We start from the raw sequence: 27,777 nt of genomic DNA, 5'->3' as shown, positions 1-27,777 counted from the left end.
AAAAGAAAAAGAAAAAAAGAAGTGAGCCAACAAGACAAGACAGCATGAATCTGTACATTCACATGAAAATTACACCTGTGATGTTTTAATTGTCATTTAATCATACAGATGAATATGAAAAAGTTGTGTGAGAACATTTTGCCACCATTGTGGAAACTTTTTTTAAACTCATAACGGACGGAAAGTGATAAGATACGTCACATTGTTTGTTAACCAAAAACACACTTCACAAATTATAGAAAAAAGCGCAAACAAGGCTTGCTAGTTAGCTCAGTCAATTGACAACCTTGGCATGAACAAAGTGCAAAATTGCAACGCTCCATTTCACTACATTGTTTTCACAAACACACATCACATATATGAATTTAAAGCTCATAGGTATATGAACCACAAAGTGACAAAGTTTTAGCTGACTTGGAAGAAGAGATTAATGCAACATCATAACAATATCTGATATTTAGGACCGTGGTGGTTGTTTTACTCACAATACCACTGTGCACCTGAATGCACCACAGCTGACAAAACTGTACACTCACGCTGGAAAAACAACATACAGGTACAAAAACAAAACATTTTTTAATGATGAAATGAGGTTAACAAATAACATCTTGTATTCATTTGCAGGACGGTTTCAGGTATGTTTTGTAAAACACATTTCCGGACTTAGATTATGTTTGAGTAAGTGCTAATCGCTGTGTGAAGTGCATGCCATTAAGTGGCCATGGTGTCCTGGAAGCCCCACACTTCCAGCAGGGACACCTGGAAGCTCTCGGCGCACAGGGGCGGGTTGTCGAACGTGGTGCACCGACCAGTGCGCCCGTGGTTCAGCTCCGAGTCAATGTACAGAGCGTTGCCTTCGCCGCCACCTGATCGGCGATAAGAGGGCACACGTAAACATTAGTAGGGCTGTAAATCTTTAGGCACCACACGATTCGATTAAGAATCGTTTGATTCAAAACAGGTCTAGATTCAAAATCAATACTTATATTAAAATAAAATTGTGTGCCAGTTCTATGATTGACTACATTCCTCCATTAAATAGATAAACAGCTATGATATATTTCTAAATAATTTAAAATAAAACTGATTTTGTTTAATAAAATTCTACCCAAACCCATTTAATAAAGTCAAATACAAATAAGGCAACAAAAGAAGTGTCCCACACTGTACAGCAGATATGGCCATCAACATCAACAACATGACTTGCCTGAGTGGTTGGACAGGACAAATAAACATATATATATATACACAGTCATAATGTCATGGCTGTCTTGAGTTTCCAATAATTTCTACATCTCTTATTTTTTTGTGATAGAGTGATTGGAGCACATACTTGTTGGTCACATAAAACATTCATTAAGTTTTTTTTTTAATGAATTTATTATGGGTCTACTGAAAATGTGACCAAATCTGCTGGGTCAAACGTATACATACTGCAATGTTAATATTTGGTTACATGTCCCTTGGCAAGTTTCACTGCAATAAGGCGCTTTTGGTAGCCATCCACAAGCTTTTTGTTGAATTTTTGACCACTCCTTTTGACAAAATTAGTGCAGTCCAGCTAAATTTGTTGGTTTTCTGACATTGACTTGCTTCTTCAGCCATTCTAAAACCTTAATTCTAGCCTGATCTAGCCATTCCTTTGTATGACCACAGAACTTTCCTCCAGAAGGTCTTATCTTTGTCCATGTGATGTCAGATGAAACAAAAATTGAGCTGTTTGGCCACAATACCCAGCGATATGTTTGGAGGAGAAAAGGTGAGGCCTTAAAACCCAGAAACACCATTCCTACCATCAAGCATGGTAGTGGTAGTATCATGCTCTGGGCTTGTTTTGCTGCCAATGGGACTGGTGCTTTACAGAGAGTAAATAGGACAATGAAAAAGGAGGATTACCTCCTAATGCTTCAGGACAACCTAAAATCATCAGCCCGAAGGTTGGGTCTTGGGTGCAGTTGGGTGTTCCAACAGGACAATGACCCCAAACACTCGTCAAAAGTGGTAAAGGAATGGCTAAATCAGGCTAGAATTAAGATTTAAAAATGGCCTTCACAAAGTCCTGACTTAAATGTGTGGACAATGCTGAAGAAACAAGTCCATGTCAGAAAACCAACAAATTTAGCTGAACTGCACTAATTTTGTCAAGAGGAGTGGTCAAAAATTCAACGAGACGTTTGGCAGAAGCGTGTGGATGGCTGCCAAAAGCACCTTATTGCAGTGAAACTTGCCAAGGGACATGTAACCAAATATTAACATTGCTGTATGTATACTTTTGACCCAGCAGATTTGGTCACATTTTCGGTAGACCCATAATAAAGAACCAAACTTTATGAATGTTTTTTGTGACCAACAAGTATGTGCTCCAATCACTTTATCACAAAAAAATAAAGAGTTGTAGAAATGATTGGAAACTTAAGACAGCCATGACATTATGTCCTTTTATTTTTAATTTTTAAAAAACTGATTAAGAATTGTTACAAGCAAGAATTGTGATTAATTCAAAAATCTATTTTTATCTTTTAAACCCCTAGTAAAGAGTGTTGCGTTTTAAGTGGCTTCTCCTTCTTTCTCCTTCACTCACCTACAATGATGGAGTCAAAGTTCCCTGCCATGAACATGGAAGTATTCTTTGAGTTGAGGTTAAAGTGGCGGGCGGACAGGAAAGGTGACAGCTCGCCAAGCGGCTTCTCTGGCTGCGGCAAGATATTGCTGTCCGAGTTTTGCCCCTCGGAGGCGCCCGTGTCCTCGTGGCTCTGATTTTTGACGGCGGAGGCTAACTCGGGATGGCGGATCACCACCCACTCATAGCGCTCCATCTCTGGCTTCAGCTAGCAACAAAGGGGAAGGCTTCAGTAACAGCAAGCACTCATAGAACACGTCATAAACCCGCATGGTGTGACCTGATAAACAAACATGCATTTTAACACCGAGTACACTAGACGTCATCTTTACACTGCTACTTCAGGTGTCAGGTGATGCCCCACTGAAATACAACCGGATCAGGTTACGGCAGTTTCCTATACGGACGTGCCTGAATATGCGAGGATGTTTGCTCATGTGCAGAGAGCTCAAAAGTCCACACAGAGAGTACGTGTAAATAATTCACACACACAGGGCTTCTGAGAGATAATATGTTCTATTTATAGCACGGCAAAGTTTGAAATGCACCACAACAACAGACAAAACTGGTAAATAGTTGTTGTTTTTTAAAGCTGGGAAATACAGGAAAACATAGTAAATGTGATTCACCAAATTTGAGGCCAATGATGTTGAAGTCATCGTGCCATGTAAAGCAATAGCATCCCCTGCTGGCAATAATCCGGCATTGCAAAAAAAGACCCTTCCTCATACAGGGTGGCAAAAACTAAAATTTTTAAGCTAAAGAAAATATGTTTTTTAAGCAATATCTGAAGAGCATGGAAAAAAACATTTCACTGTGGTGTACCCTGCATGTGACAAATAAAACTTGAAACTTTTGGCCCGTGAGTTAGGATAAAAAAAAAAATTTTTTGAGTAGGAAACGGATGGATGGATGGATAGTATTATTATTCAACTTTATTCAATACATCGATGTATATAAATGCATTTGTATTATTTTATAATAAAATAATATAAATAAACCAAAAATTAAAATAACAATTGCGGTTTCAAATCAAAACTAAAGAAAATACCATTTTGTAGCATAGCCAAAACTAAAATCTTTAAGCAAGATAAACTTTTTTTGGGCTTGTGAGTAAAGAAAAATATATATTTAAAAAAAATATTATATATACTATTTTAATATTATTACTCATCTTTATTCAATCACTTTTGTAGTCCTTTTAGATATTTATTCATTATTACATTTATTTAGAAAAAAATAGATTTCTACTATCAAATTAAAAAATAATACTAATGATAAATAGCCATTGCTGTTTTAATAAAAACTCAAAATAACTCACCATAAAGACGAAGCACTCCCCTGTGCCGAAGAAACTTAGCTTATTGCCACCTCGCTTGCGTTCTTCCCAATCTGTTGACAGGAAGGCTCCACATACCTGAGGCCAAAAGAGCGGAGCCATTGTTCTTTCTGCAGCGTTTTTAACCATTTTTGCAAACCCAAGTTCTTTTATTTGCTTGCTTACATCGCCATCTGTGGTTCGGATGAGCAGCAGAGTGGGCTCGTAGCCTTCGCAGTGCGAGTAGAACCTGGGTGAAGATGTCACAGTCGATATTCACATGTAATTCAAGGCAGTATGAAAATGCACATGAGTGATGAAAAATAGTGCACCTGTTCAGGCTGCAGCCGTGTGTGGAGGTGGTGAAGAGGAGCTGAGGTTGGCACAGAGCGAAGCGCTCTGGGATCCACGACCAGATGTCTCGCATCTCCTTGGCGCTGACAATCTCTGAGGAGAAGGTCTCTGGGTTGAGTGCCAGCTGCACGTTATTCCTGATGATGCGGGAAGGAATATATAGCATCTCACCAAGGGACAACACACTACCAGAATATACTTTAGAGTAGTCAGTGTACAGCAGTATCGATTTGCTACCCACTGTAAATGAGTCAACACAGCCATCATTGTCAAAATAGCTGGCAACACAAGTGAGCACCATGGTAATTGTATCTTGGTAACAGTCAAACGTGATGGGGCTGCATGAGTGCACTGTTAAAGTGCCAATGATTGTCACACACACACACACACACACTAGGTGTGGCGAAATTATTCTCTGCATTTGACCCATCATCCTTGATCACCCTCTGGGAAGTGAGGGGATCAGTGAGCAGCAGCGGTGGCCGCGCCTGGGAATAATTTTGGTGATTTAACCCCCAATTCCAACCCCAGATCCCACCTCACTCCTACCCACTTCTCCAAAGTGGGCTGGCTCAGGGTGGAGGACAGAGTAAAACAACTTGCACTGAGCCTAGTCTATAAAATCCGCTACACCTCCCTGATACCGAAGTACATGTCAAACCACTTCCTGAACCGCCATAACTACAACACCAGGGGGAGCTCAACTAACCACGTTAAACCCAGATTCCTATCTAACAAAGGTCTTAACTCATTCTCTTTCTATGCCACATCAATGTGGAATGCGCTCCCAACAGGTGTCAAAGAAAGGGCATCTCTATCCTCCTTCAAAACCGCAATAAAAGTACACCTCCAGGCAACTTCAACCCTAAACTAACACCCTCCCCGGATTGTAAATAATCAAATGTAAATACTTTTTCTCATGCTTTCTGATCTCTCTCTATGTCCACTACTTGCTGTACATATCCTACCAAGTCAGACCTACACTGTTTCAATGTCCATTTCTCTGATGATGCAATTGCTGATGCTGATTGTTGACAGAAGTGTTGATACCAACCAAACCTAACCCCCCATATCCCACACCCCGGATTGTAAATAATTCAATGTATATACTCTGATGATTATCTTGTGTGATGACTGTATTATGATGTTAGTATATATATGATAGTATATATCTGTATCATGAATCCATTTAAGTGGACCCCGACTTAAACAAGTAGAAAAACTTATTCGGGTGTTACCATTTAAAGTTAAAGTTAAAGTACCAATGATTGTCACACACACACTAGGTGTGGCGAAATTATTCTCTGCATTTGACCCATCACCCTTGATCACCCCCTGGGAGGTGAGGGGAGCATTGGGCAGCAGCGGTGGCAGCGCCCGGGAATCATTTTTGGTGATTTAACCCCCAATTCCAACCCTTGATGCTGAGTGCCAAGCAGGGAGGTAATGGGTCCCATTTTTATAGTCTTTTGTATGACTCGGCCGGGGTATGAACTCACAACCTACCGATCTCAGGGCGGACACTCTAACCAGTAGGCCACTGAGTAGGAGCTGCAGTTCATTGAGATAAACCATGCACAAGTCCAAGAAGATCCAGTACCTTGCCAAAAAAGCGGAAGATGATGGAGTGACAAAATATGCCTCCTCCAGACCTGTACCCACTTAGAATTAGGAGGACGGTGAAGGAGTGCAAGGTGTCTAACATCCAAAATTTCAGGAATGATGCAGTGCGAGATGGTTCGCACACTGAATATCGATGACCACCTGTGTTGCAAGCTATTCATTCAATAATGGCAGTCTTATGTCTCATTTTCAGTGCTTAGTATATATATCCTGCAATACAAGCTGCACAAGGACTACTCTAAAGCACAGTACATCCCCACCTATTCGTGGTTCAGGATTCACAAGCCCCGCATATTCACAAGTTTTCTTTTCATCGCTATAAATTGCAAATAATTAGATTTACTTATGTGCAGGGAGGCAGGGAGCAAAAGAGAGTGCTGCAGCTATAAATATAGCAGAGGGCGCTGACTCAAGTCAATTCACTCAACATTTTCTAGCAGGAAGACACTTTGAGGAAATGTGTACCTCATGTTTTGCAAGTACAATACAGTATACGGTAATTGTTTAATGTGTAAAGCTACATTTATAATGTATTTACTGTGAGTCATATTACAGGGTTTAGAGCACAGCTGTCAAATTCAAAGGCCGGGGCCAAGACCTGGTCCACCACATCATTTTATGTGGTCCACACATTATCTCATGTGGCCCACCATCTCATTTATATGTAGTCTGGCACATTATTTCATGTGGCCCATCATGTCATTTATATGTAGTCTATGTGGCCCATCATGTCATTTATATGGAGTATGGCACATTATTTCATGTGGCCCAGCACGTCATTTTATGTGATCCGGCACATTATTCTATGTGACCCGGCAAATTATTTAAACTGGCCCACCATGTAATTTATGTGGTCCAGCACATTTTCATGTGATCCGACAAATTATTTCATGTGGCCCAACATGTCATTTACAGGTTATGGGGTCTGGCACATTATTTCAAGTGGACTGCCACATCTATTTAGCTGACCCACCACGTCATTTTATGTGGTCCAGCACACTATTTCATGTGGCTGATCACGTCTTTTTTTGTGGCCCAGTACATTAATTTATGTGGCTTGCCACGCCATTTTATGTGGTCCAGCACATCATTTCATGTGAAAAGATGGAAATAATAAAGCACTTTTTTGCTAAATGTACTGTATGTTAATTAATTTTTGCTCGAAAAATGTATGCATGCTGTTGCATATGTTCTACACTTGCATATTAACTGATCATGCAACAATAAATTCCAGGCGTTTGTTTTGTTATCCAAAATAAATACTTAAATATCTGCATGTTGCTTTGACTTATGATTTTAAAGCAAATTATCCATCAATCAAAAAATATCTAAAAAATATACATCAAAAACAGTTGCCTTTGCAAAACAAGACTATTATACTTTTAAATACATCTATTTGCGATAACAGGCGGCCGTTTGAGGTCAGCCATAATTGCAATGTGGCTGTCAATGAATAACAGTTTGACAGCCCTGGTTAAAACGATCAAAAATAGGTATTTTCTTAGGCTTTTAATTGGGGCGCCCATTATCCGCGGCTTTTCGACATTTGTGGAGGGTTATGGAACGTAAGCCCAGCGAAGAGATCTACTATACGTGTATCCTGTAAGGGAAGACGATGTAACAGACAATGAATATAGATGGTAGAAGAGAGGATAGAACCCACCTAATGCTGAACCAAAAGGGGAAAGGAGTGAAGATGAGATGCATGGAAGGAGGCACAAACCAAATAAAGATGAAAGAGAATGTGAGTGAGTGAAACCAAAGAAATATGAACGTAAAAGATTTGAGAGCACCTCTTCTGCTTGACAGTGATGCCTTTTTGCTGCAGGGACTTTTCATTGGTGAGCTGCAGCAGAGTGATTTCCTTGCGACTCAACAGACGAATGGAGAAGGCTTTCTCCAGGAGTTTATCAGGCGTGACGACGGAGGCGATTCCTTTGATAAATGCCTGAATGTCCGACCTGACTTTGCTGGAATCCTGCTGCTGGTTCGCCGGCCCTGCCGCCGCCGCCTTGTGCTTACGGTAGAACTTTAGTAACGCTATGGCCACACGGTACAGAATCTTGTAGCCCTCCACCATGAAGACATCCAGCACACGGACCATGTGGCTGAAGGGCAGGTCGCCGATCACCCAGCGCTGCCAGTCCGAGTACACCTTCAGCACGTCCTGCGCCGTGGCAACGATCAGCTTGTGAGCCGGCGCGCAGTACTTGTTGGCAAGGTCCCCGAAGGTCATGCACCCCGACTCGTAGGCTAGGAAGGTCTGATCAAGGAGCCGCTTGCCTGGCTCGTTGCAAGCCAGCATGCGGCTCACGTGCTCAAAACACTGGGCTTCGTCGGCGCTGAAGTGCAGGAGCAAGGACGTGATGGCCGGAAGGGACGGGCAGTAGGAAATGTCGGGAAACTGGCCAGCCACACAGTTAATTATGCGGTGGGCGGAGCCTACTGCGTCTGCTTTCAGACAGTAGAGAGGCACGCAGGCCCCATCCACAAACTCCGGCAGCGAGATGTTGGAGGACGGCTTTTTAGTGGTGGCGCTTCCCATCAGGTCTCGATACACCTCAGCATCCGGCGTCACTGTGCGACAGGGAATGCTTTTGATCAACTGCTGGTACACCTGCGCCCGGAGTTTATGATTCTTAGCCCAGTAACCCTGGCGAGCCATCTGCTTGAACTCTCTCAGGTCCTTGCAGTCCACCTTGGTGGGACCGCCGCTTTTCGCCAGATCCCCCATCTGGTTCCAGTCCACAAAGGTGCCATAGTCCTCTTCAGCCATGGTGGGAAACTGTGACGTTGGGATTGAAGGTGTTAATGAAGTCCTCCTATTTTACATAGCAGCCCATGGCAGCCACTGGACTGAAAACAGGGGGTGAAAGGGAGAAATTAGCACAAAAATATAGTATTGCGATATAGCAGCATGCCTAATACAGCATGCAATGGTAAAAAATTACTTCCTAGTTGCTGCAAAACATTATCCCATTCTTTAACCAAGTTCTCATGTCTACATTCTTGATGCTGTACTAAAGCTTGTCACATGGTTCGAGGCATGGGGGCAAAAAGCATGTCCAAAGATCAATGGCAATATACTGAAAATAACCTTCAGGTTTATTCGTTAACGCTGCTCGTTTAATTTAATCGGTTGCATTTGAACTACTTACATAGAACCTTTTGCACATTCAAATGTACCAAAAAGATGAAAATGTATTTTTTCCTGTATCATACTATTTTTTTTTTGTTTCAACCAGACTAATTTGACGTGCAGCTATAGCCAGCGTATAATTCAATTAAACAAGAGTACCCACCCTACGTTGCTAAGGAAAATGCCTGCCCATAATTCCGAACAGTTACTAAACATAACAAGTCAAGTCTACGGGCTGATCCAGATGAAGGTGTTTGAATTTCATGCAGTTAAAAATATGGAAATAAAATCTTGAGTCAATGTCAAGTAGTAGCTGCATATTATAGTACAATACAAATAAAAGCAGATCTTGCCCCAAGTGGAGGAGTTCAAGTACCTCGCAGTCTTGTTCACGAGTGAGGGAAGAGTGGATCGTGATATCGACAGGCGGATTGGTGCGGCGTCTTCAGTAATGCGGACGCTGTATCGATCCGTTGTGGTGAAGAAGGAGCTGAGCCGGAAGGCAAAGCTCTGAATTTACCGGTCGATCTACGTTCCCATCCTCACCTATGGTCGTGAGCTTTGGGTTATGACCGAAAGGACAAGATCACGGGTACAAGCGGCCAAAATGAGTTTCCTCCGCCGGGTGGCGGGGCTCTCCCTTAGCGATAGGGTGAGAGGCTCTGCCATCCGGGAGGAGCTCAAAGTAAAACCGCTGCTCCTCGACATCGAGAGGAGCCAGATGAGGTGGTTCGGGTATCTGCTCAGGATGCCACCCGAACGCCTCCCTAGGGAGGTGTTTAGGGCACGTCCGACCGGTCGGAGGCCACAGGGAAGACCCAGGACACGTTGGGAAGACTATGTCTCCCGGCTGGCCTGGGAATGCCTCGAGATCCCCCGGCAGGACTGGACGAAGTGGCTGGGGAGAGGGAAGCCTGGGCTTCTCTGCTTAAGCTGCTGCCCCCGCGACCCGACCTCTGAAAAGCGGAAAAAATGGATGGATGGGATATTTGTGGAATATATATACAGTAGTTCACTGATCCCTGCTACCTCACCACCATACCCCTTCACGCAGCCTCCGCTCTTCTGATGCCAACCTCCTCTCCCCACCACTCAGAACCAAGCTCCGGACCTGGGGTGATAGAGCCTTCTCCATCGCTGCTCCCACCCTCTGGAACTCTTTTCGCAAACCCATCCGTGACTGCTCAGACCTTCCTACCTTCAAAAGCCTTCTCAAAACACACCTCTTCAGATCTGCTTTTAACCAGTGATTAGTGTTCTGTGTCTTGTAACGTCCTGTCTTGTAAATGTCCAGAATTATTGTGTATCATCATCATCATCATTCATCATCATCATCTATTTTTATTCCTTTCATGAAAATATATATACAAGCCATATACAGTTGACACTTTCATTGTTTTTTGTTTCTTATACATTTCCATGATCAGAAAGGAGCAGATGGAAGAATACTATTCTTATATTTATCTGCCCCCTTTTTAACACAAATTATTTAGATGACTTTATAACTGTTCCCTCCACCAACACCCGAACTCCAACATACTTTTAATTTTCGTTTAAGCATTTTCAAAATGACACGTTCCAATCAAAATCAAAAATCAGTTTGATATAATTCCAGTTGTTTCTTTTTGTAACTCCTTTTAAATTCAAAGATATTCTTGCAGCTTTTTAAGTCTTTGTTTAGAGAATTCCATGCTTTCACACCAACTACAGATAAGCACATTTGCTTCAAATTTGTTCGCACTCTTGGATATTTAAAGTCATACGGGCTGCAGGATTAGGTCTCTGCTTTTTGCAGATGATGTGGTCCTGATGGCTTCATCTGGCCAAGATCTTCAGCTCTCACTGGATCGGTTCGCAGCCGAGTGTGAAGCGACTGGGATGGGAATCAGCACCTCCAAATCCGAGTCCATGGTTCTCGCCCGGAAAAGGGTGGAGTGCCATCTCCGGGTTGGGGAGGAGATCTTGCCCCAATTGGAGGAGTTCAAGTACCTCGGAGTCTTGTTCACGAGTGAGGGAAGAGTGGATCGTGAGATCGACAGGCGGATCGGTGCGGCATCTTCAGTAATGCGGACGCTGTATCGATCCGTTGTGGTGAAGAAGGAGCTGAGCCAGAAGGCAAAGCTCTCGATTTACCGGTCGATCTACGTTCCCATCCTCACCTATGGTCATGAGCTTTGGGTCATGACCGAAAGGACAAGATCACGGGTACAAGCGGCCGAAATGAGTTTCCTCCGCCGGGTGGCGGGGCTCTCCCTTAGAGATAGGGTGAGAAGCTCTGTCATCCGGGGGGAGCTCAAAGTAAAGCCGCTGCTCCTCCATATCGAGAGGAGCCAGATGAGGTGGTTCGGGCATCTCGTCAGGATGCCACCCGAACGCCTCCCTCGGGAGGTGTTTCGGGCACGTCCGACCGGTAGGAGGCCACGGGGAAGACCCAGGACACGTTGGGAAGACTATGTCTCCCGGCTGGCCTGGGAACGCCTCGGGATCCCCCGGGAGGAGCTGGACGAAGTGGCTGGGGAGAGGAAAGGCTGGGCTTCCCTGCTTAGGCTGCTGCCCCCGCGACCCGACCTCGGATAAGCGGAAGAAGATGGATGGATGGATGGATGGCCTTCTGTGATTCTCATCTTCCGACGTGAACACACATAACTTTTGTATGTCCTTTGGAAGAACTTTATATCTAACTTTGAACATCACTAATAGAGTATGCAATTCTACAATGTCTTTTAGTTTTAATAATCCTGACCTAATGAAGAGTGGATTTGTGTGGTCTCTATATCCTACTGTAAAAATGATACGTGTATTTTACAATGTATTGCTTTTATATTTCCTGTATTTTATATTATTACTTTGAACTGTTTTATATTTTTAATTTTTTATCCTGTAAAGCGTCTTTGAGTACTCTGAAAAGCGCTATACCAAATAAAATGTATTATTATTATTAGTAGTATTATTATAAGTGTCACAAAAAATTGCAAGGAAATTACAAATTTAAGACTTTACAGCATATTAAATCAATTATTTTTCACTTGGTTGCACGTGTTAGAGTACAAAAAAATATCCAGATTTAATTAAAATTGACGTCATCAAATCTGACAATTGCTTTTCCATTCATTATTGCAGAGTTAGCATTAGCTAGCCGCCGCTGCAATACAGAACCTAAAACAATACCAGCCGTACTCTCACAACTAACGACAACTCGCCCACAAAAAGAGACATACAGCCCAAATTAAAGAAATATTCTAAAATAATTTCAATGTAAAAAAACGAGGTAGATAACGCTGGCTAGCATACATGCTAACCTACCTCCACATTATTTTGCAGGGCGAAGCTATCCCGTCTGAATTTGTGAGAAAGCGACATTTGCACATCTCGCTGACGGAGTCAGGAATAAGCCAAAGTGCTTATTTATGACACCGAATGTCGGTGAGAATGTGTTAAATCGGTATCACTATTGCTGATGTTGCCCCTACCTGGATGCATGAAATGTCTTGAGACGTGAAGCGACATTCATTCACGGGAAGCACTCGCGCATGCGCACTTGCGCCAAAGCCACACAGCACAAACAGACTGATTAGAATTGGAAGAAAAAAAACCTCTTAAATGACCCCCTGAGGTACATACTAATAAGGAAAGTTTTATTTTAATATAAGAATGCATAAAACATATTGACTTGTTTACCTCCGGTGGTGGCAGCAGGACAGGAAGAACCCTAACAAACATGTCTTTGTGCTGTGGTCAAAGCCATCACCAAGACACATGACACTTATTACAGATGATTACATTGTGGGAGCCTCGTTTGCCTTTTGTGTGCACCCAAGCAGTTACTCGCTTGCACATTTTAAAACGTTTTGCACCCAGATAACATCCTTTGCAATGTGCATGCAATGTGCATGCATTTGGGGTTTGTTAGTGATTGTGAAACATTTGAGGTAAAATACAGAAGTAGGTATGTGTCAGCATGAGTGTGTGTGTGTGTGAGAGAGAGCAGGAGAGAGAGAGAGAAACAAACAGATGGGTCTAAAGCCAGTAAGCCTTTAGGGCCTAGCTTATGCAGGTTTATGCTCATCAAATCTTTCACTCCCACACATTGCGTGACATCACCGCGTCTTCCTACCATTTCATGTAGTAGTGCACAAACAAAAACACTTTGTTATTGAAATATTCGGAGTGCCTTGTCCAATAAAGCACTTTTTTTCTCCTACAAGTTTTCCTCACTAGAAAACCCCCAGGCTCAAAATCTTTCATCCCATTTGACTTAAAGAAATCGGTGCTCTCTGCCAATCAGAGTTCAGCGTGCTTAATGGTGCTTACATCCAGGAAAAGAAGGTGTGCTATAATGGACCTGTGCAGAGGTGTGGACTCGAGTCACATGACTTTGGACTCGAGTCAGACTCGAGTCATGAATTTGATGACTTTAGACTCGACTTGACAAAATGTAAAAAGACTTGCAACTCGACTTAGACTTTAACATCAATGACTTGTGACTTCACTTGGACTTGAGCCTTTTGAATTGACATGACTTGACATGACTTGCTACTTTCCCCAAAACCCAAAGATGAAAAAGTTATTCGGGAGCGCTCCGTATTTTTCATTGTGTACTTGTCTATCAGCGTTGCGTGTGTCAGCTGGTGTGGTCTCAGTACAACAGCCAATCAAATTAGATCTACTTTGTTTTCATCACACAACATTCATCCAATCAAATTGCAGGACAACCAACGAAGAAGACATGTCCAAACCACACGCCAGTGAACAAAAAACGATACCTAAAATAATTTTGTTTGGGTATAAAAATGACGAGGTGGTCAACACAAAACGGTTTGCAGTATGCAACACATGCGGTTCGAAAATTACTGATGGAGAGGCAACAACTTCCAACTTCGTCCGGCATTTGAAGTTGCACAAAGAAGGGTAAGTTTTGAATGTAAGATAACGTTTATTGGCTAAGTAACGTGACTTTTATTTGCTGTGTTGTTAAATCAGTGAGGCTGTAAACTCACTGCTAACGTTATAACGTTATTGCAAACACGGGAATCTGTTGCAGTTCACTACCTTATTCATACTTTTTGTTCAGTGATTTTTTTAAGCAGGGTTACGTTAGTCAATATATCACGCGTAACGTTAGACGGCGGTCAGCAGCACCGCGTATTTAGCCACCTAAAAAAAGACAAAAATAGTAAAATAAAGGTCAGTTAAAATGTATACTATATTATGAATATGTGTACCGTTTTAGCTAGCTTTCTGACATACTGTTGGTTGTTTACCTCAGTGGTCCCCAACCACCGGGCCGTGGCCCGGTACTGGTCCGTGGATCGATTGGTATCGGGCTGCACAAGAAATATTTTTTTTTTCTTTTTTTAATTAAATCAACATAAAAAACACAAGATACACTTACAAGTAGTGCACCAACCCAAAAAAAAACTCTCTCCCCATTTTGTTCTGGGCATTGAACATGAAGACTCTTCCTTCACTGTTCCGAGTGGCCATGAGAGTCTTGGCAGTGCCTGCCTCCAGTGCTCCAGTGGAGCGAGTTTTCAGCCATGGTGGCATCATACTACGCCCCCATCGTGCACAAATGACTGACAGACTCTTGGCTAATTTGGTCTTTTGCAAATGCAATGCAGCATAGGGCCCTGACATATAAAAAGTACAACTTTTTTGTTATGTTCACGTATATGTCATGTTTTTTCAATGTTAACACTTTTGTACAAATAAGTACATTTGCACTTTATTTTTCAATGTGTTTGTTCTGTAAAGGAATGAGTTAATGTTTAAAATGACTGGTTAATAGTGCTATTATAAAGTGCAATGTCAGCACAATTTTCTTTCCTGCAATTTAAAATGCACTTGTTTTAATAAATAAATACTGAGTTTCAAAAGCATACACAATCTGTGTTAATATATTAGTCTGTGGTTAAAAGGACTTGAAAGGACTCGAAACTCAAAATGCAGGACTTAGGACTTGACTTGAGACTTTCCAGTCTTGACTTTGGACTTGACTCGGGGCTTGCCTGTCTTGACTCGGGACTTGACTCGGACTTGAGGGCAAAGACTTGAGACTTACTTGTGACTTGCAAAACAATGACTTGGTCCCACCTCTGGACCTGTGTGACCTTTGCAATGATCTCATGTGGTATATATTTTTTTAGATTTTCTAAAATTCTAAAAGACCAATTGCAAAACAAATAGTTTAAGATCCTCTATATACAGTGTGACAGGAGCGCTCTCTAGTCAAAGATCCTCTAAATCACGGGAGCGCTCTGCTGTTTTTTCATTCATTCATTCATTCATTTTTATTTATCTCCTTCATTGATGTGCATATTTGATCGATAGACAATTAAACCACAATTATTCAATTTTACAATTACACACCAATGCCTGAGAAGGAGCAGGATGAAGAAAAATCTTATCTTTTCCTGCCCCCTTCAACATAATACGTAGTCTTACTTAATGATATCATATAAACCAACAATTACATCCAAATATAACGAAAACAAACAAAAGAACACACAAAAAAACACAACAAGTGCAAAACTTCAATATGTACAAACCGAACATAAAAAACTAAAGTAATATACACCTCACGGGATGATACAAAACAAATACAAAACCAGGCAAAAGATAAGTAAAATAATAAATATAAAGCAAAATGTAAACATGTCCATATGATCTTATTGTTCTGTCTTTATATATATTTTTCAATTGGAATATATTTTTACAATCTTTTATCTCATTGTGAAGAGAATTCCATAATTTAACCCCCACCACTGATATACACATTTGTTTTAAAGTTGTCCTTGAATACTGATGTTGGAAATGACCTTTTCTTCTACGCTATTCATTCTCAGAAGTGATGACAAACATTTTTTGTAAATTTGCTGGTAATGTTTTACTTTTAGCCTTAAACATGACACATAATGTCTGTAACTTTACTAGCTCCTGTAGTTACAATAAACCCGAATTAATAAATAATATGTTAGGGTGTTCTAAGTAATCTACTTTATGAATAATCCTTATAGCTCTTTTCTGTAGTTGATACAATGCCTTTATGTTACTCTCATATGTGTTCCCCCACACTTCCACACAGTAGCTGATATATGGCAATATAAGTGCACAATACAATATACGCATTGCCTTTTAATCTAACACATATTTTACCTTATTTAATATAAAAATACGAGATTTCCATGTCAGACCGTCATCCAGTATCACTCCTAAAAATCTAAATTCAGAAACCCTTTCAATATCAATTCCATCTATTGACAGTTTGATCGTTTCCTCCCTTTTCCTCTTACAACAAATCATGAACTTTGTTTTTTTTACATTTAATGATAATTTATTGACATCAAGCCATCTCTTAAGTTTAATCATTTTTGAGGACCTATTGCAAAAATAATAGTCGAAGATCCTCTGTATATGACAGGAGCACTCTCTATAGTCAAATATCCTCTTTACAATAGGAGTGGTTTGCTGTTTTTAAGGAGCTATTGCAAAAACTAGTCAAATATCATATGACAGAAGCGCTCTCTAGTCAAAGATCATCTATATGATAGGAGCGCTGTGCTGTTTTTGAGGACCTATTGAAAAAAGAATAGTCAAAAGTCATCTATGACAGGAGCACTCTCAAGTCAAAGATTGTCAATATGATGGGAGCTCTATGCTGTTTTTAAGGAGCTGTTACAAAATTTACAGTCAAATATCTTTTATATGGCAGGAGCACTGTCTTGTCAAAGCTCGCCTATTTGACCAGAGAACTCTCTGGTGAAAGATCCATAGTTTATATGAGAGGAGCGCTGTGCTGTTTTTAAGGACCTACAGCAAAAATGATTGTAAAGATCCTCTATATAAAAGCAACACTCTGCTGTTTTTTAAGGAACTACTACAAAAATGATAGTTAAAGATAATCAATAGGACAGGAGCGCTGCGCTGTTTTTAAGTACATACTGCAAAAATGATGTTCAAAGATCCTCTATATGACGGCAGCATTCTGCTGTTTTTTAAGGACCCATTGCAAAAACTCTAGTCAAAGATCCTCCATATAACAGGAAAGCTCTGCAGTCTTTTTAAGGATATTTTGCAAAAATAAAGATACTCTACATTACTGAAGCACTCTGCTGTTTTTAATGAGCTACTACAACATTGATAGTCAAAGATAATCTTTCTGACCGGAGCGCTCTGATGTTTTTAAGTACCTACTGCAAAAATTATGATCAAAGATCCTCTATAACAACGGCAGCATTCTGCTGTTTTTAAGGACCTATTGCAAACATATTAGTCAAAGATCCTCTAAATGACAGGAGCGCTCTGCTGTTTTTGAGGACCTATTGCAAAAATAATAGTCGAAGATCCTCTGTATATGACAGAAGCACTCTCTAGTCAAATATCCTCTTTACAATAGGAGTGGTTTGCTGTTTTTAAGGAGCTATTGCAAAAACTAGTCAAATATCATATGACAGAAGCGCTCTCTAGTCAAAGATCATCTATATGATAGGAGCGCTGTGCTGTTTTTGAGGACCTATTGAAAAAAGAATAGTCAAAAGTCATCTATGACAGGAGCACTCTCAAGTCAAAGATTGTCAATATGATGGGAGCTCTATGCTGTTTTTAAGGAGCTGTTACAAAATTTACAGTCAAATATCTTTTATATGGCAGGAGCACTCTCTTGTCAAAGCTCGCCTATTTGACCAGAGAACTCTCTGGTGAAAGATCCATATGAGAGGAGCGCTTTGCTGTTTTTAAGGACCTACAGCAAAAATGATTGTAAAGATCCTCTATATGACGGCAGCATTCTGCTGTTTTTTAAGGACCTATTGCAAAAACTCTAGTCAAAGATCCTCTATATATTACGGGAAAGCTCTGCCGTATTTTTAAGGATATTTTGCAAAAATAAAGATATTCTACATTACTGAAGCACTCTGCTGTTTTTAATGAGCTACTACAACATTGATAGTCAAAGATAATCTTTCTGACAGGAGCGCTCTGATGTTTTTAAGTACCTACTGCAAAAATTATGATCAAAGATCCTCTATAATAACAACAGCATTCTGCTGTTTTTAAGGACCCATTGCAAACATATTAGTCAAAGATCCTCTAAATGACAGGAGCGCTCTGCTGTTTTTGAGGACCTATTGCAAAAATAATAGTCGTAGATCTTCTGTATATGACAGAAGCACTCTCTAGTCGAATATACTCTCTACAATAGGAGTGGTTTGCTGTTTTTAAGGAGCTATTGCAAAAACTAGTCAAATATCATATGACAGAAGCGCCCTCTAGTCAAAGATCATCTATATGATAGGAGCGCTGTGCTGTTTTTGAGGACCTATTGAAAAAAGAATAGTCAAAAGTCATCTATGACAGGAGCACTCTCAAGTCAAAGATTGTCAATATGATGGGAGCTCTATGCTGTTTTTAAGGAGCTGTTACAAAATTTACAGTCAAATATCTTTTATATGGCAGGAGCACTGTCTTGTCAAAGCTCGCCTATTTGACCAGAGAATTCTCTGGTGAAAGATCCATATGAGAGGAGCGCTTTGCTGTTTTTAAGGACCTACAGCAAAAATGATTGTAAAGATCCACTATATGACGGCAGCATTCTGCTGTTTTTTAAGGACCTATTGCAAAAACTCTAGTCAAAGATCCTCTATATATTACGGGAAAGCTCTGCCGTATTTTTAAGGATATTTTGCAAAAATAAAGATATTCTACATTACTGAAGCACTCTGCTGTTTTTAATGAGCTACTACAACATTGATAGTCAAAGATAATCTATATGACAGGAGCGCTCTGATGTTTTTAAGTACCTACTGCAAAAATTATGATCAAAGATCCTCTATAATAACAACAGCATTCTGCTGTTTTTAAGGACCTATTGCAAACATATTAGTCAAAGATCCTCTAAATGACAGGAGCGCTCTGCTGTTTTTGAGGACCTATTGCAAAATTAATAGTCGAAGATCCTCTGTATATGACAGGAGCTCTCTCTAGTCGAATATCCTCTTTACAATAGGAGTGGTTTGCTGTTTTTAAGGAGCTATTGCAAAAACTAGTCAAATATCATATGACAGAAGCGCTCTCTAGTCAAAGATCATCTATATGATAGGAGCGCTGTGCTGTTTTTGAGGACCTATTGAAAAAAGAATAGTCAAAAGTCATCTATGACAGGAGCACTCTCGAGTCAAAGATGGTCAATATGATGGGAGCTCTATGCTGTTTTTAAGGAGCTGTTACAAAATTTACAGTCAAATATCTTTTATATGGCAGGAGCACTGTCTTGTCAAAGCTCGCCTATTTGACCAGAGAACTCTCTGGTGAAAGATCCATAGTTTATATGAGAGGAGCGCTGTGCTGTTTTTAAGGACCTACAGCAAAAATGATTGTAAAGATCCTCTATATAAAAGCAACACTCTGCTGTTTTTTAAGGACCTACTACAAAAATGATAGTTAAAGATAATCAATATGACAGGAGCGCTGCGCTGTTTTTAAGTACATACTGCAAAAATGATGTTCAAAGATCCTCTATATGACGGCAGCATTCTGCTGTTTTTAAGGACCTATTGCAAAAACTCTAGTCAAAGATCCTCTATATAACGGGAAAGCTCTGCAGTCTTTTTAAGGATATTTTGCAAAAATAAAGATATTCTACATTACTGAAGCACTCTGCTGTTTTTAATGAGCTACTACAACATTGATAGTCAAAGATAATCTATATGACAGGAGCGCTCTGATGTTTTTAAGTACCTACTGCAAAAATTATGATCAAAGATCCTCTATAATAACAACAGCATTCTGCTGTTTTTAAGGACCTATTGCAAACATATTAGTCAAAGATCCTCTAAATGACAGGAACGCTCTGCTGTTTTTGAGGACCTATTGCAAAAATAATAGTCGTAGATCTTCTGTATATGACAGAAGCACTCTCTAGTCGAATATACTCTCTACAATAGGAGTGGTTTGCTGTTTTTAAGGAGCTATTGCAAAAACTAGTCAAATATCATATGACAGAAGCGCTCTCTAGTCAAAGATCATCTATATGATAGGAGCGCTGTGCTGTTTTTGAGGACCTATTGAAAAAAGAATAGTCAAAAGTCATCTATGACAGGAGCACTCTCAAGTCAAAGATTGTCAATATGATGGGAGCTCTATGCTGTTTTTAAGGAGCTGTTACAAAATTTACAGTCAAATATCTTTTATATGGCAGGAGCACTCTCTTGTCAAAGCTCGCCTATTTGACCAGAGAATTCTCTGGTGAAAGATCCATATGAGAGGAGCGCTTTGCTGTTTTTAAGGACCTACAGCAAAAATTATTGTAAAGATCCTCTATATGACGGCAGCATTCTGCTGTTTTTTAAGAACCTATTGCAAAAACTCTAGTCAAAGATCCTCTATATATTACGGGAAAGCTCTGCCGTATTTTTAAGGATATTTTGCAAAAATAAAGATATTCTACATTACTGAAGCACTCTGCTGTTTTTAATGAGCTACTACAACATTGATAGTCAAAGATAATCTATATGACAGGAGCGCTCTGATGTTTTTAAGTACCTACTGCAAAAATTATGATCAAAGATCCTCTATAATAACAACAGCATTCTGCTGTTTTTAAGGACCTATTGCAAACATATTAGTCAAAGATCCTCTAAATGACAGGAGCGCTCTGCTGTTTTTGAGGACCTATTGCAAAAATAATAGTCGTAGATCTTCTGTATACGACAGAAGCACTCTCTAGTCGAATATACTCCTACAATAGGAGTGGTTTGCTGTTTTTAAGGAGCTATTGCAAAAACTAGTCAAATATCATATGACAGAAGCACTCTCTAGTGTAAAGATCATCTATATGATAGGAGCGCTGTGCTGTTTTTGAGGACCTATTGAAAAAAGAATAGTCAAAGTTAATCTATGACAGGAGCACTCTCGAGTCAAAGATTGTCAATATGATGGGAGCTCTATGCTGTTTTTAAGGAGCTGTTACAAAATTTACAGTCAAATATCTTTTATATGGTAGGAGCACTCTCTTGTCAAAGCTCGCCTATTTGACCAGAGAATTCTCTGGTGAAAGATCCATAGTTTATATGAGAGTAGCGCTGTGCTGTTTTTAAGGACCTACAGCAACAATGATTGTAAAGATCCTCTATATAAAAGCAACACTCTGCTGTTTTTTAAGGAACTACTACAAAAATGATAGTTAAAGATAATCAATAGGACAGGAGCGCTGCGCTGTTTTTAAGTACATACTGCAAAAATGATGTTCAAAGATCCTCTATATGACGGCAGCATTCTGCTGTTTTTTAAGGACCTATTGCAAAAACTCTAGTCAAAGATCCTCTATATAACGGGAAAGCTCTGCCGTATTTTTAAGGATATTTTGCAAAAATAAAGATACTCTACATTACTGAAGCACTCTGCTGTTTTTAATGAGCTACTACAACATTGATAGTCAAAGATAATCTTTCTGACAGGAGCGCTCTGATGTTTTTAAGTACCTACTGCAAAAATTATGATCAAAGATCCTCTATAACAACGGCAGCATTCTGCTGTTTTTAAGGACCTATTGCAAACATATTAGTCAAAGATCCTCTAAATGACAGGAGCGCTCTGCTGTTTTTGAGGACCTATTTCAAAATTAATAGTCGAAGATCCTCTGTATATGACAGGAGCTCTCTCTAGTCGAATATCCTCTTTACAATAGGAGTGGTTTGCTGTTTTTAAGGAGCTATTGCAAAAACTAGTCAAATATCATATGACAGAAGCGCCCTCTAGTCAAAGATCATCTATATGATAGGAGTGCTGTGCTGTTTTTGAGGACCTATTGAAAAAAGAATAGTCAAAGGTCATCTATGACAGGAGCACTCTCAAGTCAAAGATTGTCAATATGATGGGAGCTCTATGCTGTTTTTAAGGAGCTGTTACAAAATTTACAGTCAAATATATTTTATATGGCAGGAGCACTGTCTTGTCAAAGCTCGCCTATTTGACCAGAGAATTCTCTGGTGAAAGATCCATATGAGAGGAGCGCTTTGCTGTTTTTAAGGACCTACAGCAAAAATGATTGTAAAGATCCTCTATATGACGGCAGCATTCTGCTGTTTTTTAAGGACCTATTGCAAAAACTCTAGTCAAAGATCCTCTATATATTACGGGAAAGCTCTGCCGTATTTTTAAGGATATTTTGCAAAAATAAAGATATTCTACATTACTGAAGCACTCTGCTGTTTTTAATGAGCTACTACAACATTGATAGTCAAAGATAATCTTTCTGACAGGAGCGCTCTGATGTTTTTAAGTACCTACTGCAAAAATTATGATCAAAGATCCTCTATAATAACGGCAGCATTCTGCTGTTTTTAAGGACCTATTGCAAACATATTAGTCAAAGATCCTCTAAATGACAGGAACGCTCTGCTGTTTTTGAGGACCTATTGCAAAAATAATAGTCGTAGATCTTCTGTATATGACAGAAGCTCTCTCTAGTCGAATATACTCTCTACAATAGGAGTGGTTTGCTGTTTTTAAGGAGCTATTGCAAAAACTAGTCAAATATCATATGACAGAAGCGCTCTCTAGTGTAAAGATCATCTATATGATAGGAGCGCTGTGCTGTTTTTGAGGACCTATTGAAAAAAGAATAGTCAAAGTTAATCTATGACAGGAGCACTCTCGAGTCAAAGATGGTCAATATGATGGGAGCTCTATGCTGTTTTTAAGGAGCTGTTACAAAATTTACAGTCAAATATATTTTATATGGCAGGAGCACTCTCTTGTCAAAGCTCGCCTATTTGACCAGAGAATTCTCTGGTGAAAGATCCATATGAGAGGAGCGCTTTGCTGTTTTTAAGGACCTACAGCAAAAATGATTGTAAAGATCCTCTATATGACGGCAGCATTCTGCTGTTTTTTAAGGACCTATTGCAAAAACTCTAGTCAAAGATCCTCTATATATTACGGGAAAGCTCTGCCGTATTTTTAAGGATATTTTGCAAAAATAAAGATACTCTACATTACTGAAGCACTCTGCTGTTTTTAATGAGCTACTACAACATTGATAGTCAAAGATAATCTTTCTGACAGGAGCGCTCTGATGTTTTTAAGTACCTACTGCAAAAATTATGATCAAAGATCCTCTATAACAACGGCAGCATTCTGCTGTTTTTAAGGACCTATTGCAAACATATTAGTCAAAGATCCTCTAAATGACAGGAGCGCTCTGCTGTTTTTGAGGACCTATTGCAAAATTAATAGTCGAAGATCCTCTGTATATGACAGGAGCTCTCTCTAGTCGAATATCCTCTTTACAATAGGAGTGGTTTGCTGTTTTTAAGGAGCTATTGCAAAAACTAGTCAAATATCATATGACAGAAGCGCTCTCTAGTCAAAGATCATCTATATGATAGGAGCGCTGTGCTGTTTTTGAGGACCTATTGAAAAAAGAATAGTCAAAAGTCATCTATGACAGGAGCACTCTCGAGTCAAAGATGGTCAATATGATGGGAGCTCTATGCTGTTTTTAAGGAGCTGTTACAAAATTTACAGTCAAATATCTTTTATATGGCGGGAGCACTGTCTTGTCAAAGCTCGCCTATTTGACCAGAGAACTCTCTGGTGAAAGATCCATAGTTTATATGAGAGGAGCGCTGTGCTGTTTTTAAGGACCTACAGCAAAAATGATTGTAAAGATCCTCTATATAAAAGCAACACTCTGCTGTTTTTTAAGGACCTACTACAAAAATGATAGTTAAAGATAATCAATATGACAGGAGCGCTGCGCTGTTTTTAAGTACATACTGCAAAAATGATGTTCAAAGATCCTCTATATGACGGCAGCATTCTGCTGTTTTTTAAGGACCTATTGCAAAAACTCTAGTCAAAGATCCTCTATATAACGGGAAAGCTCTGCAGTCTTTTTAAGGATATTTTGCAAAAATAAAGATACTCTACATTACTGAAGCACTCTGCTGTTTTTAATGAGCTACTACAACATTGATAGTCAAAGATAATCTTTCTGACAGGAGCGCTCTGATGTTTTTAAGTACCTACTGCAAAAATTATGATCAAAGATCCTCTATAACAACGGCAGCATTCTGCTGTTTTTAAGGACCTATTGCAAACATATTAGTCAAAGATCCTCTAAATGACAGGAGCGCTCTGCTGTTTTTGAGGACCTATTGCAAAATTAATAGTCGAAGATCCTCTGTATATGACAGGAGCTCTCTCTAGTCGAAAATCCTCTTTACAATAGGAGTGGTTTGCTGTTTTTAAGGAGCTATTGCAAAAACTAGTCAAATATCATATGACAGAAGCGCCCTCTAGTCAAAGATCATCTATATGATAGGAGTGCTGTGCTGTTTTTGAGGACCTATTGAAAAAAGAATAGTCAAAGGTCATCTATGACAGGAGCACTCTCAAGTCAAAGATTGTCAATATGATGGGAGCTCTATGCTGTTTTTAAGGAGCTGTTACAAAATTTACAGTCAAATATCTTTTATATGGCAGGAGCACTCTCTTGTCAAAGCTCGCCTATTTGACCAGAGAATTCTCTGGTGAAAGATCCATATGAGAGGAGCGCTTTGCTGTTTTTAAGGACCTACAGCAAAAATGATTGTAAAGATCCTCTATATGACGGCAGCATTCTGCTGTTTTTTAAGGACCTATTGCAAAAACTCTAGTCAAAGATCCTCTATATATTACGGGAAAGCTCTGCCGTATTTTTAAGGATATTTTGCAAAAATAAAGATATTCTACATTACTGAAGCACTCTGCTGTTTTTAATGAGCTACTACAACATTGATAGTCAAAGATAATCTATATAACAGGAGCGCTCTGATGTTTTTAAGTACCTACTGCAAAAATTATGATCAAAGATCCTCTATAACAACGGCAGCATTCTGCTGTTTTTAAGGACCTATTGCAAACATATTAGTCAAAGATCCTCTAAATGACAGGAGCGCTCTGCTGTTTTTGAGGACCTATTGCAAAATTAATAGTCGAAGATCCTCTGTATATGACAGGAGCACTCTCTAGTCAAATATCCTCTTTACAATAGGAGTGGTTTGCTGTTTTTAAGGAGCTATTGCAAAAACTAGTCAAATATCATATGACAGAAGCGCTCTCTAGTCAAAGATCATCTATATGATAGGAGCGCTGTGCTGTTTTTGAGGACCTATTGAAAAAAAGAATAGTCAAAAGTCATCTATGACAGGAACACTCTCAAGTCAAAGATTGTCAATATGATGGGAGCTCTATGCTGTTTTTAAGGAGCTGTTACAAAATTTACAGTCAAATATCTTTTATATGGCAGGAGCACTCTCTTGTCAAAGCTCGCCTATTTGACCAGAGAACTCTCTGGTGAAAGATCCATAGTTTATATGAGAGGAGCGCTGTGCTGTTTTTAAGGACCTACAGCAAAAATGATTGTAAAGATCCTCTATATAAAAGCAACACTCTGCTGTTTTTTAAGGACCCACTACAAAAATGATAGTTAAAGATAATCAATATGACAGGAGCGCTGCGCTGTTTTTAAGTACATACTGCAAAAATGATGTTCAAAGATCCTCTATATGACGGCAGCATTCTGCTGTTTTTAAGGACCTATTGCAAAAACTCTAGTCAAAGATCCTCTATATAACGGGAAAGCTCTGCAGTCTTTTTAAGGATATTTTGCAAAAATAAAGATACTCTACATTACTGAAGCGCTCTGCTGTTTTTAATGACCTACTACAACATTGACAGTCAAATATAATCGATATGACGGGAGTGCTCTGATGTTTTTAAGAACCTACTGCAAAAATGATTGTTAAAGATCCTCTAAGACAGAAGGGATTTGCTGTTTTTAATAATCTACTGCTTTAACTGTAATCAAATATAGGACACACAAAAAACAAAAAAAAACTAATCAAATATATTCAATGTGACAGGAGAGCTCTGCTGTTGTTAGTCATAAATTGTATTGCATTGCATTGCATTGTATTGTATTGTATTCTATTCTATTGCATTGTATTGTATTCCACTCTGTAGGACTGCATTGCATTATATTGCATTTTATTGGTCATATTGTATTGATTATATTGTATTCTTTTGAATTGTACTTTATTCTAATCTATTGCAATTAATCACAAATTATTTAGCCCTCAATCAAAAGTACCTCAAAGGGCTTCACAAACCCAGATGACATTCCCTGATCCGGACCGACATCCGGGCGAAGAAGATTGTATCGTAATGGATTCTATTATATTGTACAGTACTTTATTCTATTTGTGGCATCACTACTTCTTGGCACAACAAAGCTGTAAAGTCCTGCTTAGCAATCAACTTGGGCTATTATTCATAAAAGTAATATTATTGGTATATGACGTCACACTTTATAGAGTGCATCTTAAAATAAACTACATCATTATTTCATACACACGTCATAGTTTAGATTTCAATTGGCAGCTTTTTACAGTCATAATGGCGCCCTCTGTAGGAACCTTATAGTATGTCGTGGTTATACTATGATGCCAATACTTTGGAGGGACTCTCGATGCACAACTTAATACAATTGCTTATGGTCTGAATAAATGTGTATTCAATTTATTTGTGGAAATTATTGTTTTGTTGAACAGTTTTTCTCTATAGCAATTTATATCCACTTGTAAATGCAAAGCTATATGTAAAAAAAACAAAAACTCTCCAGCACATAACAAATCACTTTTTTTTTTTTTTAATTTGAATTCATTTAGAATTTTTTTTTCTCACCAGCTATTTTTCATAAATACTATGCAACTATAAATATGGGTTCACATGCTGTGTTATTTTCATTCATACTTATTTTTATTACGATAGTTAGTTGTATGAACTAATAAATTATATTACATTATTATTTTTACTATTTTTTATTTTGCTATTATGTTATCTTAGGGCGCATAGTGCAGGGACAGGGGTTATTGCACGTGCCTCACAATAGAAAAGTCCTGGATTCGATTCCCAGGCTCGGGGGTCTTTCTGTGTGGAGGTTGCATGTTCTCCCCGTGACTGCGTGGGTTCAATCAATCAATCAATCAATCTTTATTTATATAGCCCTAAATCACAAGTGTCTCAAAGGGCTGCACAAGCCACAACGACATCCTCGGTACAAAGCCCACATACGGGCAAGGAAAAACTCACCCCAGTGGGACGTCGATGTGAATGACTATGAGAAACCTTGGAGAGGACCGCATATGTGGGTAACCCCCCCCCTCTAGGGGAGACCGAAAGCAATGGATGTCGAGTGGGTCTGACATAATATTGTGAGAGTCCAGTCCATAGTGGATCCAACATAATAGTAAGAGTCCAGTCCATAGTGGGGCCAGCAGGACACCATCCCGAGCGGAGACGGGTCAGCAGCGCAGAGATGTTCCCAGCCGATGCACAGGCGAGCGGTCCACCCCGGGTCCCGACTCTGGACAGCCAGCACTTCATCCATGGCCACCGGACCTGTGCCCCCCCCCCCCCCTCAAGGAAAAGGGGAGCAGAGGAGAAAAGAAAAGAAACGGCAGATCAACTGGTCTAACAGGGGGGCTATTTAAAGGCTAGAGTATACAAATGAGTTTTAAGATGGGACTTAAATGCTTCTACTGAGGTAGCATCTCTAATTGTTACCGGGAGGGCATTCCATAGTACTGGAGCCCGAATAGAAAACGCTCTATAGCCCGCAGACTTTTTTTGGGCTCTGGGAATCACTAATAAGCCGGAGTTCTTTGAACGCAGATTTCTTGC

The 27,777-nt window shown here is 39.7% G+C and overlaps 1 protein-coding gene across 7 annotated transcripts; it reads right to left on the bottom strand.

Annotated features, from left to right (window-relative positions):
- Nucleotides 1–78: 78 nt before the first annotated feature.
- Nucleotides 79–26,321, bottom strand: tbc1d24 (TBC1 domain family, member 24). Of its 7 annotated transcripts, none has more exons than XM_061967672.1 (7): nucleotides 26,186–26,321; nucleotides 7,709–8,771; nucleotides 4,271–4,429; nucleotides 4,125–4,188; nucleotides 3,942–4,037; nucleotides 2,582–2,828; nucleotides 79–866 (listed from the first exon to the last, which is right to left on the bottom strand). In XM_061967672.1, the coding sequence occupies exons 2-7, from the start codon at nucleotides 8,689–8,691 to the stop codon at nucleotides 712–714; spliced, it is 1,704 nt and encodes a 567-aa protein (XP_061823656.1). In that variant the 5' UTR covers nucleotides 8,692–8,771; nucleotides 26,186–26,321; the 3' UTR covers nucleotides 79–711. The 7 variants fall into 7 exon arrangements, with proteins under 7 accessions (XP_061823656.1, XP_061823654.1, XP_061823659.1 ...); XM_061967670.2 differs by having other exon boundaries at nucleotides 7,709–8,700; nucleotides 26,186–26,304; XM_061967675.2 differs by lacking the exon at nucleotides 26,186–26,321 and adding an exon at nucleotides 12,733–12,804.
- Nucleotides 26,322–27,777: the final 1,456 nt, after the last annotated feature.

Source organism: Nerophis lumbriciformis, linkage group LG11 (assembly GCF_033978685.3).
Source record: "Nerophis lumbriciformis linkage group LG11, RoL_Nlum_v2.1, whole genome shotgun sequence".
Taxonomy (NCBI): domain Eukaryota; kingdom Metazoa; phylum Chordata; class Actinopteri; order Syngnathiformes; family Syngnathidae; genus Nerophis; species Nerophis lumbriciformis.
The sequence above is the reverse complement of the archived record's forward strand: the minus strand, read 5'-3'. Positions and strand labels throughout refer to the sequence as shown.